The sequence below is a fragment of the Lacerta agilis genome, chromosome 18, assembly GCF_009819535.1.
Source record: "Lacerta agilis isolate rLacAgi1 chromosome 18, rLacAgi1.pri, whole genome shotgun sequence".
Lineage (NCBI taxonomy): Eukaryota > Metazoa > Chordata > Lepidosauria > Squamata > Lacertidae > Lacerta > Lacerta agilis.
Genome location: NC_046329.1, coordinates 6,761,138 through 6,778,002, shown reverse-complemented (window position 1 = coordinate 6,778,002; position 16,865 = coordinate 6,761,138). Strand labels below are relative to the sequence as shown.

The 16,865-nt window shown below is 49.2% G+C and overlaps 1 protein-coding gene across 1 annotated transcript in view; it reads left to right on the top strand.

Annotated features, from left to right (window-relative positions):
• FBN3 (fibrillin 3) overlaps positions 1-16,865 on the top strand; it is a 127,274-nt gene that overhangs the window by 70,269 nt on the left and 40,140 nt on the right. Inside the window, exons 23-35 of the mRNA XM_033136571.1 lie at positions 85-312; positions 1,267-1,392; positions 1,514-1,642; positions 3,050-3,175; positions 4,929-5,054; positions 8,004-8,126; positions 9,846-9,971; positions 10,987-11,112; positions 12,758-12,880; positions 14,159-14,281; positions 14,440-14,565; positions 15,748-15,870; positions 16,243-16,365. Of these exons, the coding sequence (XP_032992462.1) occupies positions 85-312; positions 1,267-1,392; positions 1,514-1,642; positions 3,050-3,175; positions 4,929-5,054; positions 8,004-8,126; positions 9,846-9,971; positions 10,987-11,112; positions 12,758-12,880; positions 14,159-14,281; positions 14,440-14,565; positions 15,748-15,870; positions 16,243-16,365 (1,728 nt within the window). The remainder of the gene's footprint in view (positions 1-84; positions 313-1,266; positions 1,393-1,513; positions 1,643-3,049; positions 3,176-4,928; positions 5,055-8,003; positions 8,127-9,845; positions 9,972-10,986; positions 11,113-12,757; positions 12,881-14,158; positions 14,282-14,439; positions 14,566-15,747; positions 15,871-16,242; positions 16,366-16,865) is intronic.

Genomic DNA, 16,865 nt, shown 5'->3' with positions numbered 1-16,865 from the left:
GCAGCCGTCGGCCGCTAGCGAAACCTTCGAGGCGGCGTCTTCCTCGCTCTCCCCCTCCTCCGACCTTCGCCTTTTCTCCCCCAGACGTGCGGCTGGAGCAATGCTACATGAACTGGGCCGAGGACGAGTGCACGGCTCCGCTGCCGGGGAAATACCGCATCGACCTTTGCTGCTGCTCGGTCGGTTCGGCCTGGGGTTTCGACTGCGAGGAATGCCCCAAGCCGGGCTCTGCTGAATACAAGGCCATCTGCCCGAGAGGTCCCGGTTTTGCAAATCGGGGAGATGTCTTATCCGGACGGCCTTTTTACAAAGGTGAGTTTGGGGGGGGGGGAGATGGAGACCATCGTCCCCAGGAGCGCAGAGGAGGGGGGAAACACACCACAGTCTGGCACCCCCAAGTATCTCCTTTGGAGGGGAACCTGTCATGAACATCCCTCTTGCTTCCAAACGCAGCTGGCCAAGTGACAGTTTGCAACTTAGGGGGTGGGCAGAGGAAACAACAGTTTGCAACTTAGGGGGTTAATTCCGTCGTCCGACAAGTCAGTCAATAGGGGTGGGCAGAGGAGGTGTTGCTTAGCAACCAGGCAGAGTGGTGCAGTCTTCCTGAGACACATGTGCGAATATCAGCTGTGTAGTTCTGAGGGAGTTTTCCCTCTGTATGTTTGGTTGGATGTCTTCCTGCTATGTACAAGGCCTGAACAAAGAAAAGCAGGCAGAGTGGCGCGATCTTCGCTGGGACGGCATGGTGCTGCTGCTATTAGCTGTGTAGTTCTGAGGGAGTTTTCCCCGCTGTATGTTTGGCTGGACGTCTTCCTGCTATGTACAAGGCCTGAACAAAGAAAGCTGGCAGAGTGGAGCGATCTTCGCTGAGGCGGCATGGTGCTGTGTAGTTCTGAGGGAGTTTTCCCCGCTGTATGTTTGGTTGGACGTCTTCCTGCTACGTACAAGGCCTGAACCGAGGAAGACAAAACCTGTCTAATTCTTCATCCTCAAATTATACGCTGTTTGCTCTTGGGGATTTATTAATGGTTTATATGCCTTGGGGCAGGGGGAGGGAGGCTAATTGATTCCTTTTAAATGAAATATATTCTGCTAATGCAAGGCTGGGGAACCTGTGGCCCTGGAGACGTTCCCGAGATCTGTTCATCTTCCAGCAGTCAAGGATGATGAGAGCCGGGCCTTAGCATCCCACTCCTGCCACCAATCAACTTCTCGGCAGGCTGCAACGAGAGCGTTTCCTAACCCACCTCCTTTTCGACCCTCTAGATGTGAACGAGTGCAAGGTATTCTCCGGCCTCTGCACACACGGGACCTGCCGCAACACCATCGGCAGCTTCCGGTGTCTCTGCGGCAACGGCTTCGCCCTGGACGCCGAGGAGAGGAACTGCACAGGTAAGCCGGCCGGCGGAACACCCTGCTCAGAAGCCAGTCCCTCTCTCGGGTGGGGCTTCCTCCCGGGGAGACTCCCTGTGCCCACGGGCGGCGGCCTGACCCTGTCTCCCGCCCCTCGCAGATATCGACGAGTGCCGGATCTCGCCCGACCTGTGCGGCCACGGCTCCTGCGTCAACACGCCCGGAAGCTTTGAGTGCGAATGCTTTGAGGGCTACGAGAGCGGGTTCATGATGATGAAAAACTGCATGGGTGAGGCGGACGGGGGATTTGGGAAAGGGGTGGGACAAATGTGTTTTACCTGGAGCTCAGGTGGGAGGAGTAAGCGACGCTCGTCCGAAACAGCGACCCCGTTGCCTCTCCACGACCGCCGCTGCCGGCCTCCTCCCTTGGGCAGGTTGTGGCGGCTGCTGGAGAGCGGTCAAGGAGGAGGAGGATGAGAAGAGGTTGTGGCCGGTGAGATCCAGCTCTGCATGACGCGCCGGCCCTGAGAGGCAGGCAGGAAGAAAAACCAAAAACCCTGCCCGTCATCAGTAACTAAAAGCTGCTTAGTTTTACACAGAGGGTTTGAGAAATTTGGTGGGGGGCAGAATGGGGAAATCCTGCATGTTCTGTAATGAGGGGCTCCCACAGGGGAGCTGCAGAAAGACTGCGGTTGGTCAAGGGAGCCGTGGACTCAAAAGAGGTTGAAAACCCACAACAGTGTGATGCATCAGCTAAAAAAGCCAATGCAATTCTGGGCTGCATCAAAAGGAGTATAGCATCTAGATCAAGGGAAGTAATAGTACCACTGTATTCCGCTCTGGTCAGACCTCACCTGGAATACTGTGTCCAGTTCTGGGCACCACAGTTCAAGAAGGATACGGGCAAGCTGGAACGTGTCCAGAGGAGGGCAACCAAAATGGTCCAAGGCCTGGAAACGATGCCTTAGGAGGAACGGCTTAGGGAGCTGGATATGTTTAGCCTGGAGAAGAGAAGGTTAAGGGGTGATCTGATAGCCATGTTCAAATATATCAAAGGATGTCATATAAAGGAGGGAGAAAGGTTGTTTTCTGCTGCTCCAGAAAAGCGGACACGGGGCAATGGATTCAAGCTACAAGAAAGAAGATTCCACCTAAACATTAGGAAGAACTTCCTGACATTAAGAGCTGTTGGACAGTGGGATTTGTTGCCAAGGAGTGTGGTGGAGTCTCCTTCTTTGGAGGTCTTTAAGCGGAGGCTTGACAGCCATCTGTCAGGAATGCTTGGATGGTGTTTCCTGCTTGGCAGGGGGTTGGACTGGATGGCCCTTGGGGTCTCTTCCAACTCTAGGATTCTATGATTCTATGTGATGCATTTAGAGCCAGTGTGGTGTAGTGGTTAAGAGCGGTGGACTCGTAATCTGGGGAACCCGGTTCGCGTCTCCGCTCCTCCACATGCAGCTGCTGGGTGACCTTGGGCTAGTCACGCTTCTCTGAAGTCTCTCAGCCCCACTCACCCCACAGAGTGTTTGTTGTGGGGGAGGAAGGGAAAGGAGAATGTGAGCCTCTTTGAGACTCCTTCCGGTAGTGATAAAGCGGGATATCAGATCCAAACTCTTCTTCTTCTTCTTCTTCTTCTTCTTCTTCTCTGTATACAGTGTGCTGAACCTCTGGCTCTATTTTCCTTCCTCCTTTTCAGACATCGACGAATGTGAGAGGGACCCTCTGCTGTGCCGAGGAGGGGTCTGCGTCAACACCGACGGCAGCTTCGAGTGCCTTTGCCCCCCGGGCCACGAGCTCACCTCAGAGGGCAATGCCTGTGTGGGTAAGTGCACCAATCGGGGGCTTATGGACCCCAAAACTCAATTCCTTCATAGAGCATCCTCCTTGGCCTATGGCCATTATCTGTGACTGAGGATGATGGCAGCTGGAGCTCAACAACAACAACAACAACAACAACAATTTTTTATTTATACCCTGCCCTTCTGGCTGAGTTTCCCCAGCCACTCTGGGCAGCTCCCAACAGAATCTTGATAATAACAATAAAAGTACCAAAACGATAAGACATCAAACATGAAAAATTTCCCTAAACAGAGTTGCCTTCAGATGCCTTCTAATAGTCAGAAAGTTGTTTATTTCCTTGACATCTGATGGGAGGGCGCCACCACCGGGAAGGCCCTCTGCCTGGTTCCCTGTAACCTCGCTTCTCGCAGGGAGGGAACCGCCAGAAGGCCCTTGGAGCTGGACCTCAGTGTCCGGGCTGAACGATGGGGGTGGAGACGCTCCTTCAGATATACTGGGCCGTTTAGGGCTTTCAAGGTCAGCACCAACACTTTGAATTGTGCTTGGAAACTTACTGGGAGCCAATGTAGGTCTTTCAGGACTGGTGTTATATGGTCTCGTGGCTGCTCCCAGTCACCGGACTAGCTGCCGCATTCGGGATTAGTTGTAGTTTCCGGGTCACCTTCAAAGGTAGCCCCACGTAGAGCGCATTGCAGTAGTCCAAGCAGGAGATAACCAGAGCATGCACCACTCTGGCGAGACAGTCTGTGGGCAGGGAGGGTCTCAGCCTGCATACCAGATGGAGCTGGGAGACAACCGCCCTGGACACAGAATTAACCTGTGCCTCCATGGACAGCTGTGAGTCCAAAATGACTCCCAGGCTGTGCCCCTGGTCCTTCAGGGGCACAGTTACCCCATTCAGGACCAGGGTGTCTTGCCCGTCCCTTGGAAGGCCATATCCCCAGTTTCAGAACAGGCAATCTCCTCTCTCAGGGAAAACTTTCCACTCTCCAGACTTAGAGGAGATGGTCGATAGCTCTGTCAATGGAGAGGGAGACTTAATCTCAGGGTTGTGGGTTCAAGTCCCATGTTGGGCCAAAGATTCCTACGTTGCAGGGAGTTGACAACCCTCGGTGGTCCCTTCCAACTCTATGTCCACGCATGCCCAGCTGCCTTCCTAAGATCTGCGCAGCAGTGTTACGGGACTATTCTGCTCTGGTCAGACCTCACCTGGAATACTGTGTCCAGTTCTGGGCACCACAGTTCAAGAAGGATACAGACAAGCTGGAACTTGTCCAGAAGAGGGCAACCAAAATGGTCCAAGGCCTGGAAACGATGCCTTAGGAGGAACGGCTTAGGGAGCTGGGTATGTTTAGCCTGGAGAAGAGAAGGTTAAGGGGTGATATGATAGCCATGTTCAAATATATCAAAGGATGTCATATAGAGGAGGGAGAAAGGTTGTTTTCTGCTGCTCCAGAGAAGCGGACACGGGGCAATGGATTCAAACTACAAGAAAGAAGATTCCACCTAAACATTAGGAAGAACTTCCTGACAGTAAGAGCTGTTGGACAGTGGGATTTGCTTCCAAGGAGTGTGGTGGAGTCTCCTTCTTTGGAGGTCTTGAAGCGGAGGCTTGACAGCCATCTGTCAGGAATGCTTTGATGGTGTTTCCTGCTTGGCAGGGGGTTGGACTGGATGGCCCTTGGGGTCTCTTCCAACTCTATGATTCTATGATTCTATGACTGCCTCATTTCTGGCCGATTCCTTCCTTGAACCTTCTCCTGCCTTCTCCTTAGATATCAACGAATGCTCACTCAGTGACAATTTGTGCCGCAACGGACGCTGCGTCAATGTTATCGGGACCTACCAGTGTGTGTGCGACTCCGGGTTCCAGGCCACGCCGGACCGCCAAGGCTGTGTCGGTGAGATTCCCGGCCGCTCGTCTCTGATGCTTTAAGGCTTGGCCAATAAAATGATGGGAATATTGGCGGGAGGGAGTTCGGATCTGTCTCAAGGCACAGGGGAGGCCTTGTGGGTACTATCATTCTCTCCCGTAGGTTTTTTTGTTTGGTTTTGCAAAATAAAATAAAAGTGTGGAGCTGGCGCTCATATATGGATAGAAGTCGAACTGTCTTTATGATTTACAAAATAAAAAATAATTCCTTCCAGTAGCACTTTAGAGACCAACTAAGTTTTTTCTTGGTTCCAGTTACAGGTGGGTAGCCATGTTGGTCTGCCATAGTCAAAACAAAACAAAAAATTCTTTCCAGTAGCACCTTAGAGACCAACTGAGTTTGTTCTTGGTATGAGCTTTCGTGTGCATGCACACTTCTTCAGATACACTGAAACAGAAGTCACCAGATCCTTAAATATAGTGAGGGAGTGGGGAGGGGTGTTGCTCAGAAGGGTGGTGGGAATGGGTGATCAGCTGATAGGTGTGGAAAACCTGTTGACGACTGTTAACGACTGCAATTAGTCTTGCAGGGAAAGGCAAGGGGTGAGATGGCTAAAGATAGCTTTGTTATGTATAATGAGATAAGAATCCAATGTCTTTGTTCAGACCAGGTCTCTCCATGGTTTTAAGTTTGGTGATTAGTTGCAATTCAGCCACTTCTCTTTCCAGTCTATTTCTGAAATTTCTTTGTATTAAGACAGCTACTTTGAGATCTTTTATAGTGCCCTTCAGCTCTATATATTGGACAAACAGGTTTTGCAAAATAAAATAAAAATGTGGAAATGTTTATCCTACGCCAAAGGATAAATGGACATAAATCTGATATCAGGAATCACAAGACAGAGAAACCAGTAGGAGAACACTTCAATCTCCCAGGACATTCTATAAAAGCTCATAAAAAAGAACAAACTTAGTTGGTCTCTAAGGTGCTACTGGAAATAATGTTTTGTTTTGTTCTGTTCTTGGTATTACCTTTAAGAAGGCATTTCTGTTTCTGAGTTTTCAGAATATTTTGAGGTACGCAACAGGGGAATTTCCCAGCAGGAAAGGGGTGTTGTATACGTGGCTCTCAAACAGATGGAAGATCGGTATACCTTTATGTCAGGGTGGGTTTGGTTTAAATCGAATCTATTTAAATCACAATTTAAATCGCTAGTCAGTAAGACTTGATTTAAATCTTTTTTTTAAAAAAACAGAATGACTCCTTATTGCTGGTATAATCTTAATATTTACAACCAGGCGGAGGTTTCGTTTTTGGAATAGTAAATTTTCAGAGTAGTTTTTGGCAGTTATATCAGAAATTACTGATTTGGTTATACTATTAGAAATACACCTTTTCCCCCAATTCATCAGGATCAGTCATTTTGCCATGGTCAGGGAACGGAGAGTCCACTCGTATTGCCCTTTTAGTAAGGTTCCATGTGCTGGGTATATAATTCAAGAAGATATTTTGCTCTGGAAATGTAAGGTTGTTGTTTACAGTTCTGTGGATGGTTAGTTATTTTTATTTTTTATTTTCTGAGAAGCAATAAGAATTAATTGGCAAGGGGGAAACAGGTTTAACCTCCTGCAAATCAGCTGGAGATGGAATGGAGTATTCTGGAGGGAGACATGGCTGGCTGGCGTCCTCTACTGTATGTGGCGGATTCCCCGTGTCCTGGCAGCTGCTGCATGCCTTTTAGCCTCCCTTTCAGCCTCCCCGGGTGCGCAGCCCCTGATTATTCTTCCCCTTGCAGCTGGAGATGGAATGGAGTGTTCTGGAAGGAGACATGGCTGGCTGGCTGGCTGGTTGGAGTCCTCTACTGTATGTGGCGGATTCCCCATGTCCTGGCAGCTGCTCCATGCCTTTTAGCCTCCCTTTCAGCCTCCCCGGGTGTGCAGCCCCTGATTATTCTTCCCCTTGCAGCTGGAGATGGAATGGAGTGTTCTGGAAGGAGACATGGCTGGCTGGCTGGCTGGTTGGAGTCCTCTACTGTATGTGGCGGATTCCCCATGTCCTGGCAGCTGCTCCATGCCTTTTAGCCTCCCTTTCAGCCTCCCCGGGTGTGCAGCCCCTGATTATTCTTCCCCTTGCAGCTGGAGATGGAATGGAGTGTTCTGGAAGGAGACATGGCTGGCTGGCTGGCTGGCGTCCTCTACTGTATGTGGCGGACTCCCCATATCCTGGCAGCTGCTCCATGCCTTTTAGCCTCCCTTTCAGCCTCCCCGGGTGTGCAGCCCCTGATTATTCTTCCCCTTGCAGCTGGAGATGGAATGGAGTGTTCTGGAAGGAGACATGGCTGGCTGGCTGGCTGGCGTCCTCTACTGTATGTGGCGGACTCCCCATATCCTGGCAGCTGCTCCATGCCTTTTAGCCTCCCTTTCAGCCTCCCCGGGTGTGCAGCCCCTGATTATTCTTCCCCTTGCAGCTGGAGATGGAATGGAGTGTTCTGGAAGGAGACATGGCTGGCTGGCTGGCTGGTTGGAGTCCTCTACTGTATGTGGCGGACTCCCCATATCCTGGCAGCTGCTCCATGCCTTTTAGCCTCCCTTTCAGCCTCCCCGGGTGTGCAGCCCCTGATTATTCTTCCCCTTGCAGCTGGAGATGGAATGGAGTGTTCTGGAAGGAGACATGGCTGGCTGGCTGGCTGGTTGGAGTCCTCTACTGTATGTGGCGGACTCCCCATATCCTGGCAGCTGCTCCATGCTTTTTAGCCTCCATTTCAGCCTCCCCGGGTGTGCAGCCCCTGATTATTCTTCCCCATGCAGCTGGAGATGGAATGGAGTGTTCTAGATATGGCTGGCTGGCTGGCTGGCTGGTTAGAGTCCTCTCCTGTATGTGGTGGACTCCTCATGTCCTGGCAGCTACTCCGTACCTTCTAGCCCCCCCTCTCAGCCTCCCTGGGTGCCCAGCCCCTGATTATTCTTCCCCTTGCAGATATTGACGAGTGCACCATCATGAACGGCGGCTGCGATACCCACTGCGCCAACTCAGAAGGCAGCTATCAGTGCAGCTGCAGCGAGGGTTATGCGCTGATGCCCGACATGCGGTCCTGCACAGGTGAGCAGAGCATCTTTTCGCCCAGCCGCCCGCCCGCCCATCATCCTCAAAGTAGCATTCCCACATTGCAGAGGGTGGGACCAGGCAACCCTTGGGGCCCCTCTCAATTCTACAGTTCTGTGAATCTAAGGCTGGAAGAATGAGGAAATTGTAGCATTGGAAGGGCACCCCCGGGGTCATCTAGTCCAATCCCCCCGGCAATGCGGGAATCTCAACATCTGGTCTCCCATCCAATTTGAAACCGCACCGGACCCTGCTTAGCTTCTCAAATGCGCTAGCGGTTTTATGACAGGACTGAAATCGGCAAGGTTTGGATATTGTTTTGTTTCAAATTATTTTATAAGTTGTGTGTCTTATAAACCCTTTTAAATTATGTTTTGTAAGGTTTGTGGTATTTTACGTATTGCGATTTGCTGCCATTTTTATCGATTATAGATGAGCAATTCTTTATTGCAGTAAGTGCAAACTGTCTAATTATTACTTGCCGGTGTTTAATTTCAGTGTTTACTATTGGATTGAAATGCGTTATTGCATATTGCTTTATTTGGTATAAGTTGTTCATTTTATTTTAAAGTTATTGTGACTTTTTTATATAGGATCTGATTGCCACAATAAATGTTTGGAATAGGAATAGGAATAGGAATAATTTATTATTGGGCAAGTACATTTTTCCAACATACTTGGAATTTGTTTCAGCTACATTGCAATGTAAACATACAGACACTGTTCCTCTCACAATACAAAGAAGCAAGGAAACCCCACCCATAATTTACCCCCCCTTCAGCTATACAACTATGAATTTAACAATTTAATGGCACAAGGGAAAAAACTATTCTTGTGCCTGGCCGATTTTGTATATGAAGTCCTGTAGCGACGTCCAGATGGAAGTAAATCAAGCAGATGATGACTGGGATGTAAAGGATCTGCTACAATTCTCTCTGCTCTCTTCCTAACTCGGGTAGCATAAATTGTCTCTATTGAAGGCAAGCTAACACCAATTACCCTTTCTGCAATTCTTACAGCTCGTTGGAGCCTTTTCTTGTCTCTCTTGGAGGCTGTACCGTACCAAGCTGTTATAGAATTACAGCGAACAGTTTCAATGATGCCTCTGTAGAATTGGAACTTCCTGCGACAATTTAAATTTCCTTAGTTGACGCAGGAAATACAGCCTCTGGTGGACCTTTTTAATAATACTATTGATGTTGTTTGACCAATTTAAGTTATAAGAAATTATAGAGCCCAGGAACTTAAGGACTCTACTACTACTACAACCATGTTACCAAGAATGGAAAGTGGTGGCAGAACAGAAGAGTGCCTTCTGAAATCAATTACCATTTCTACTGTCTTTTGGGTATTTAGTACCAAATTATTTTCGGTGCACCACGAAACAAGATGGTCTACTTCCCTCCTATACACAGATTCATCGTCCTCCTGGATAAGCTGTATTTGATGCTTTATTATTAATTTTGCATGTTTCGGAAGCCGCCCAGAGCGGCTGGGGCAACTCAGCCAGATGGGCGGAGTATGATAATAATAATAATAATAATAATAATAATAATAATAATAATAATAATAATAATAATAATAATAATAATAATAATATGGTGCCTCCCCACTTCTGAGTGCGGCTTCCCCGAGGGCTTGTGCCTAGCATGGGGGTCAAAGAAACCCCCTGCATTGGGAAGGAAGCAAACATGTTCCCCCCTCCCTCCTCTCCAGATATCGACGAATGCGAGGACAACCCGGATATCTGCGATGGCGGACAATGCACCAACATCCCGGGGGAATACCGCTGCCTTTGCTTTGACGGATTCATGGCTTCCTTGGACATGAAGACATGCATCGGTAAGAGCAGGGTCGTTGGCCCGTCCATCCTAATATTGCCAGCACTGACTGGCAGCAGCTGTCTGGGGTTCCAGGTGACAGCCTCTCCCAGACTTACCTGAATATGCCAGAACCTGGGACCTTTTTGCTCACAGAGCATGTGCTCCACCTCTGAGCGATGTCCTTCGCCTAAAAAAATAAAATAAAGTGAGATTACAGTCCTTATATTCCTGGAACAGAAACAGAGGGAGCTGCCTTCGGCTGGATCAGGCCAGAGGAGCAGGGTAGCTAAATTGCAGCTATAACCTCCCTGCTGCCTGGAGAAAGGGCTGCTTGAAGCTAAGGGTGGGCATTATGAATGAGAAAATGAATGTTCATAGGGAAAAGATGGGAAGTCTAACAAAAGAGTTTAATATTTGTGTGTTTTTTTCTTTTTCTTTTATTTTCTTCTTTCCTCTTCCCCTCCCCTTCCTCTTTTATTTTATTATTTTATTATTCTGTCTACTTCCTCCTTTTTCCCCCCTTTTCCCTCTCCTCCCTTCCTCCCCTTTTTTATCTCCTCCCTTCTTTCCTTCCCCTCTCTCCCCCCTTTCCCCCTCCCCCTCTCTTCCTGTTTTTTCCCCTTTCCTTCCTTTTTTTCCTTTTTTTTCTTTTTTTTTCTTTAGCATTCTATTGTTAAAAAGATATAAAAGAATATAATATGTGTAGTTTCGTATTTCCACGCTTTTCATTATTAGTAGTATTTTTGTCATTATTGTGTGTGCATGAGGAAGCAAGAAAAAAAGAGTCAACGAAAGAGAAATTACATATGGGAGAGTACATACATTTTATTAATTTATACAGTGGAATTTAATTTGTGAAAAACAAGTACAAATGAAAAGTATGTATAAAATGTTTGAGATAATGGCGGATGTAAGAAATCGAAATACAATAAAATATTTAATTATTGGGGGGGGAAAGAAGAAGCTAGGGGTGGGCACGCAGACTTTGGAAGATGGGTGTTCTGAATACTTTCCCCCCCCCCTTCTCCCTGCAGATGTGAACGAATGTGACCTGAACCCCAACATCTGCCTTCACGGAGAGTGCGAGAACACCAAAGGATCGTTCATCTGCCATTGCCAGCTAGGCTACTTTGTCAAGAAGGGCAGCACAGGTTGCACAGGTACGTAGCCAGGTGTTCCCGGCTAAGGCACGCTCTGCTTTCTCCTTGGCCTCTGCAGGTGAAGCAGTGGAAGTGCCGGCGTGGTGTAGTAGTTAAGAGCGGTGGACTTTTAATCCGGTGAACCGGGTTCGCTTCTCCGCTCCTCCACATGCAGCTGCTGGGTGACCTTGGGCTAGTCACACTTCTCTGAAGTCTCTCAGCCCCACTCACCTCACAGAGGAAGGGAAAGGAGAATGTGAGCCGCTTTGAGACTTCTTCGGGTAGCGATAAAGCGGGATATCAAATCCAAACTCTTCTTCTTCTTCTTCTTCTTGCCTCCGTAATGGACTGGATGAGAGCCAGCAAACTGAAGCACAATCCGGATACGATAAAGGCACTGGGAGTGTGTGGTTCCCTAGACCAGTGTTTTTCAACCTTTTTTGGGCAAAGGCACACTTGTTTCATGAAAAAAATCACGAGGCACACCACCATTAGAAAATGTTAAAAAAATTAACTCTGTGCCTATATTGACTATATATAAAGTAATTTTTCAATTTTTCCCACGGCACACCAGGCAACATCTCGCGGCACACTAGTGTGCCGCGGAACAGTGGTTGAAAAACACTGCCCTAGACCGTATGGCTGGGAGATCTCCTGCTCTTGGTGGGGTTACACTTCCTCTGAAGGAGCAGGTTCTTAGCTTGGGGGGGGGGGTCCTCCTGGATCCTGTGCTGTCGCTCAAGACTCAGGTGGCCTCAGTGGTCCAGAGTGCCTTCCGTCATCTTCGGCTGGTGGCCCAGCCACGCCCCTATCTGGACAGGGGTGGCCTAACTAACGTTGTCTATGCTCTGGTAACCTCAAGGTTAGATTACTGCAATGCGTTTTACATAGGGCTGCCTCTGGAGACGGTTCGGAAACTTCAGCCGGTGCAGAATTCAGCGGCCAGGTTGCTCGCCGGGCGGCAAGATGGTTTGAGCACGTTACACCGATCCCGGTCCGACTGCACTGGCTACCGATTAGTTTCCGGGGCCAATTCAAAGCTGGTTTTGACCTATAAAGCCTTAAGCAGCTCAGGACCACAAGACCTCAAGGAACGCCTCTTTCCATATAAACATACCTGGACCCCAATATCATCTTCTGAGGCCCTCCTTCGTGTGCCTCTTCCTTGAGAGGTCCGGAGGTGGCAACACGAGAACGGGGCCTTCTCTGCAGTGGCTCCCCGTCTGTGGTAATGCTCTCCCCAGGGAAGTTTGCCTGGCGCCTTCATTATACACCTTTAGGCACCAGGCGAAAACGTTCCTCTTCAACCAGACCTTTGGTTGATGGAGGGAGTTATTGTTTTGCTGTTCTGTTTTACTTATTTTCATGTTTTTGTCCCGTATTTTACTCTGTGGACCACCCTAAGATCTGGCTGCCAATTATACAGGTGAAACTCAAAAAATTAGAATATCATGGAAAGGTTCATTTCTTTCAGTAATTCAACTTAAAAGGTGAAACTAATATATGAGATAGACTCATGACATGCAAAGCGAGATATGTCAAGCCTTTATTTGTTATTATTGTGATGATTATGGCGCACAGCTGATGAGAACCCCAAATTAACAACTTCAACCTTGGGGTTTTGAAAATAAATAAAATCCACGTCTCCCCTCCTCCTCCCCTGCAGATATTGACGAGTGCGAAATCGGAGCTCACAACTGCGACATGCATGCCTCGTGCATCAACATCCCCGGGAGTTTTCGGTGCAAGTGCCGGACGGGTTGGCTCGGCGATGGGCTGAAATGCAACGGTGAGATTCGCCATTTCTGCATATTCCATAAGTTTTTGTTTCCATTCTTCCTTTGATGGGACTTCTGCTTCTTTACACATACATACATACATACATACATACATACATACATACATACATATTATTTTTTATTTTATATACATTGAGTGACGTGGGTGGCGCTGTGGGTTAAACCACAGAGTCTAGGGCTTGCCGATCAGAAGGTCGGTGGTTCGAATCCCCGCAATGACGGGGTGAGCTCCCGTTGCTCGGTCCCAGCTCCTGCCCACCTAGCGGTTCGAAAGCACGTCAAAGTGCAAGTAGATAAATAGGTACCGCTCCGGCGGGAAGGTAAACGGCATTTCCGTGCGCTGCTCTGGATCGCCAGAAGTGGCTTAGTCATGCTGGCCACATGACCTGGAAGCTGTACGCCGGCTCCCTCGGCCAGTAAAGCAAGATGAGCGCCGCAACCCCAGAGTCGTCCGCGACTGGACCTAATGGTCAGGGGTCCCTTTACCTTTACCTTTACATGTTGTTGTTGTTGTTGTTTAGTGGTTTAGTCGTGTCTGACTCTTCGTGGCCCCATGGACCAGAGCACGCCAGGCACCCCTATCCTTCACTGCCTCCCGCAGTTTGGCCAAACTCATGTTAGTAGCTTCGAGAACACTGTCCAACCATCTCGTCCTCTGTCGTCCCCTTCTCCTTGTGCCCTCCATCTTTCCCAACATCAGGGTCTTCTCCAGGGAGTCTTCTCTTCTCATGAGGTGGCCAAAGTCTTGGAGCCTCAGCTTCAGGATCTGTCCTTCCAGTGAGCACTTTACATATATACATACATACATACATACATACATACATACATACATACATACATACATCTGGCATTAGGTTTAACCCCAATAATCCATTTCTCACTAAGATAGTCAACCCCTGCTGTGCCTGCACATTAGGGGGCTTAATGACAGAATCCTGACACACAGAAATCTAGCATGTCAGGGAGAGGGACTGTAGCCCTACCGCTTTTTCTTTTGCACGTGCTAGATTTCTACGCACGGGATTTCTGCAGCCCTGAGTTTTTGCAGAGCCCCTTGCTTTCCGCCTCCAAACAGCCGTTAGAGATGAAACGTATCGTGTGCGGCAGGTTTCTGAGTTGGTTTACGGGAAAGGACCGTGTCTGTCCTTAGGGATTAAAGCGAAAAATTCAGGCGTGCCTGCGTTAGTGCAAATGAGTAGGGGCATAAGCCTGAAATGCATTGCGTTGCATCAATGAGGCTGACACTGTCCCCCCCCCTCCTTTCCCAGACCTCGACGAATGTGCCACGGAGGCGCATAGCTGCAACCTCAACGCCAACTGCCTGAACACCCCGGGGTCTTATCGGTGCGCCTGCCGAGATGGTTTCAACGGGGATGGTTTCTCGTGCTCTGGTAAGACGGGGCTGGGTTGGGGCTGGGGAGGAGCCTTGGTTTCTGCAGGATCCGTTCCCAAACAGGGGCTTGCGGGAACGGACTTGGCGAGGGGATATGGGATGAGCGATTCTCAGCCCCAAGAAAGACCCCCTGACCCCGCCCCTGCCTCTCCCCAGATGTGGACGAGTGCGCCGACAACGTCAACCTCTGCGAGAACGGGCAGTGCCTCAACGCCCCTGGCGGTTACCGTTGCGAGTGCGAAATGGGCTTCAACCCCACGGAAGACAGCAGGGCATGCCAAGGTAAGGAGGGGGGAGCGACGTACTCTCCGCTCGCAGCCTTGCGGAGCGGCCCGGCTCATAACCGGTGCAGGGATTGGGTCCGCTTGGCAGGAGCCAAACACTTTGCAAGACCTCGGCTCCTTGCCCGCTAGTGCTGGAGATGCATTTCCCAGCTGAGGTGAGCTTCGAACCCAGGTTTGCCCTGTTAGGGTTCATCCACACCTCTGTTTGCCTCATTGTTTCCCTCCAGGAAAATCCAGTTTAATAATAATAATAATAATAATTAATAATAATTTGTTTGTTTGTTTGTTTGTTTGTTTATACTCCACCCATCTTGCTGGGTTTCCCCAACCACTCCCAACAGAATATTAAAACTACGATAAAACGTTGAACATTAACACCTTTCCCTAAACAGGGACGCAGGTGGCGCTGTGGTCTAAACCACAGAGCCTAGGGCTTGCCGATCAGAAGGTCGGCGGTTCGAATCCCCGCAATGACGGGGTGAGCTCCCGTTGCTCGGTCCCTGCTCCTGCCAACCTAGCAGTTTGAAAGCACGTCAAAGTGCAAGTACCGTATATTCTGGCGTATAAGACTACTTTTTAATCCAGGAAAATCTTCTCAAAGGTCAGGGGTCATCTTATACGCCGGGTAGAGAATCTGCAGTCGAGTATACCTCAAACTCTATATTTTAACTGGAAAAGTTGGGGGTCGTCTTATACGTCCAGTCGTCTTATACGCCGGAATATACGGTAGATGAATAGGGACCGCTCCGGCGGGAAGGTAAACGGCGTTTCCGTGCGCTGCTCTGGTTCGCCAGAAGCGGCTTAGTCATGCTGGACACATGACCTGGAAGCTGTACGCCGGCTCCCTCGGCCAGTAAAGCGAGATGAGCGCCGCAACCCCAGAGTCGTCCGCGACTGGACCTAATGGTCAGGGGTCCCTTTACCTTTACCTAAACAGGGCTGCCTTCAGATGCCTTCTAAAAGTCAGGTAGTCGTTTTATAATAATGTCCCATAGTTCTCGTATAAGACAAGAGGGAGGCCAGCTTTTCTCTCCCCGCTTTCTCCGTGCCCCTTAACAGCTCGCAGATTTATCGTGGGTGATGTTTTTGTGCGGAGGAAAAGCCATTGGGTGCTTGACTCACCCCAAAGAGTGTTGATTTCATTTGTGATTTCCCCACCCCACCCCACCCCGCCCCGCAGATATCGATGAGTGCACCTTCCAGAACATCTGCGTGTTTGGCAGCTGTCAGAACCTTCCTGGGATGTTCCGCTGCGCTTGCGATGATGGATACGAGCTGGACAGGAGTGGAGGGAACTGTACAGGTGAGTTGGGAGGGAAAGGATCAGAAGGTCGGCGGTTCGAATCCCCGCAATGACGGGGTGAGCTCCCGTTGCTCGGTCCCTGCTCCTGCCCACCTCGCAGTTCAAAAGCACGTCAAAGCGCAAGTAGATAAATAGGTACCACTCCGGCGGGAAGACAAACGCCGTTTCCGTACGCTGCTCTGGTTCGCCAGAAGCGGCTTAGTCCTGCTGGCCACATGACCCGGAAGCTGGACACCGGCTCCCTCGGCCAGTAAAGCAAGATGAGCGCCGCAACCCCAGAGTTGTCCGCGGCTGGACCTAACGGTCAGGGGTCCCTTTACCTTTATTCTATATTGGAGACCTGAAAGTTCTTATAACACTTTCACCTTTCAGACATCAACGAGTGTGCCGATCCGGTGAACTGCATCAACGGGCTTTGTGTCAACACACCTGGGAGCTACCTGTGCAACTGCCCCCAAGACTTTGAGCTCAATCCCACGGGAGTGGGCTGCGTGGGTAAGTCTGACCCCTGACATTCGGAGCCTCTTCCTCTTCCAGGCAACCAGATAAGCACCGTTTCTGTTGGGGTTTTGTCACTGTTGGCAAACAAGTCCGCTCGGCGGTATAATATTTTTTTGTGTGTGAAATATTTTTATTTGTTTTCATTATTACAAATTTACATTCAAACAGTTTGCATGATCATTTTGTGAGATTCTACGAATCTCGTGACTTCTCCCCAGCCCCTACATGTGTCCTTAAATCAGAATTTAAAGCTAAGTACAGTATCAGTACATTCTCCACAATTTCCGTTTTTCCAAATTATCCACAGTCTTTGTTACTTTACAAGTGTTTCTTAAAGTCCAGCTGAAGTTTTAATTTACTAACAGTGGTCTTCTAGGTAAATTATACATTTTCCCCATTTTTTTAAGCCCTTGTCTTCTTGATTCCTCAGTCTCCCAGTTAATTTTGCCATTTTGGCATAGTCTAGCATCTCACTCAACGGTGTAATAAAAGCT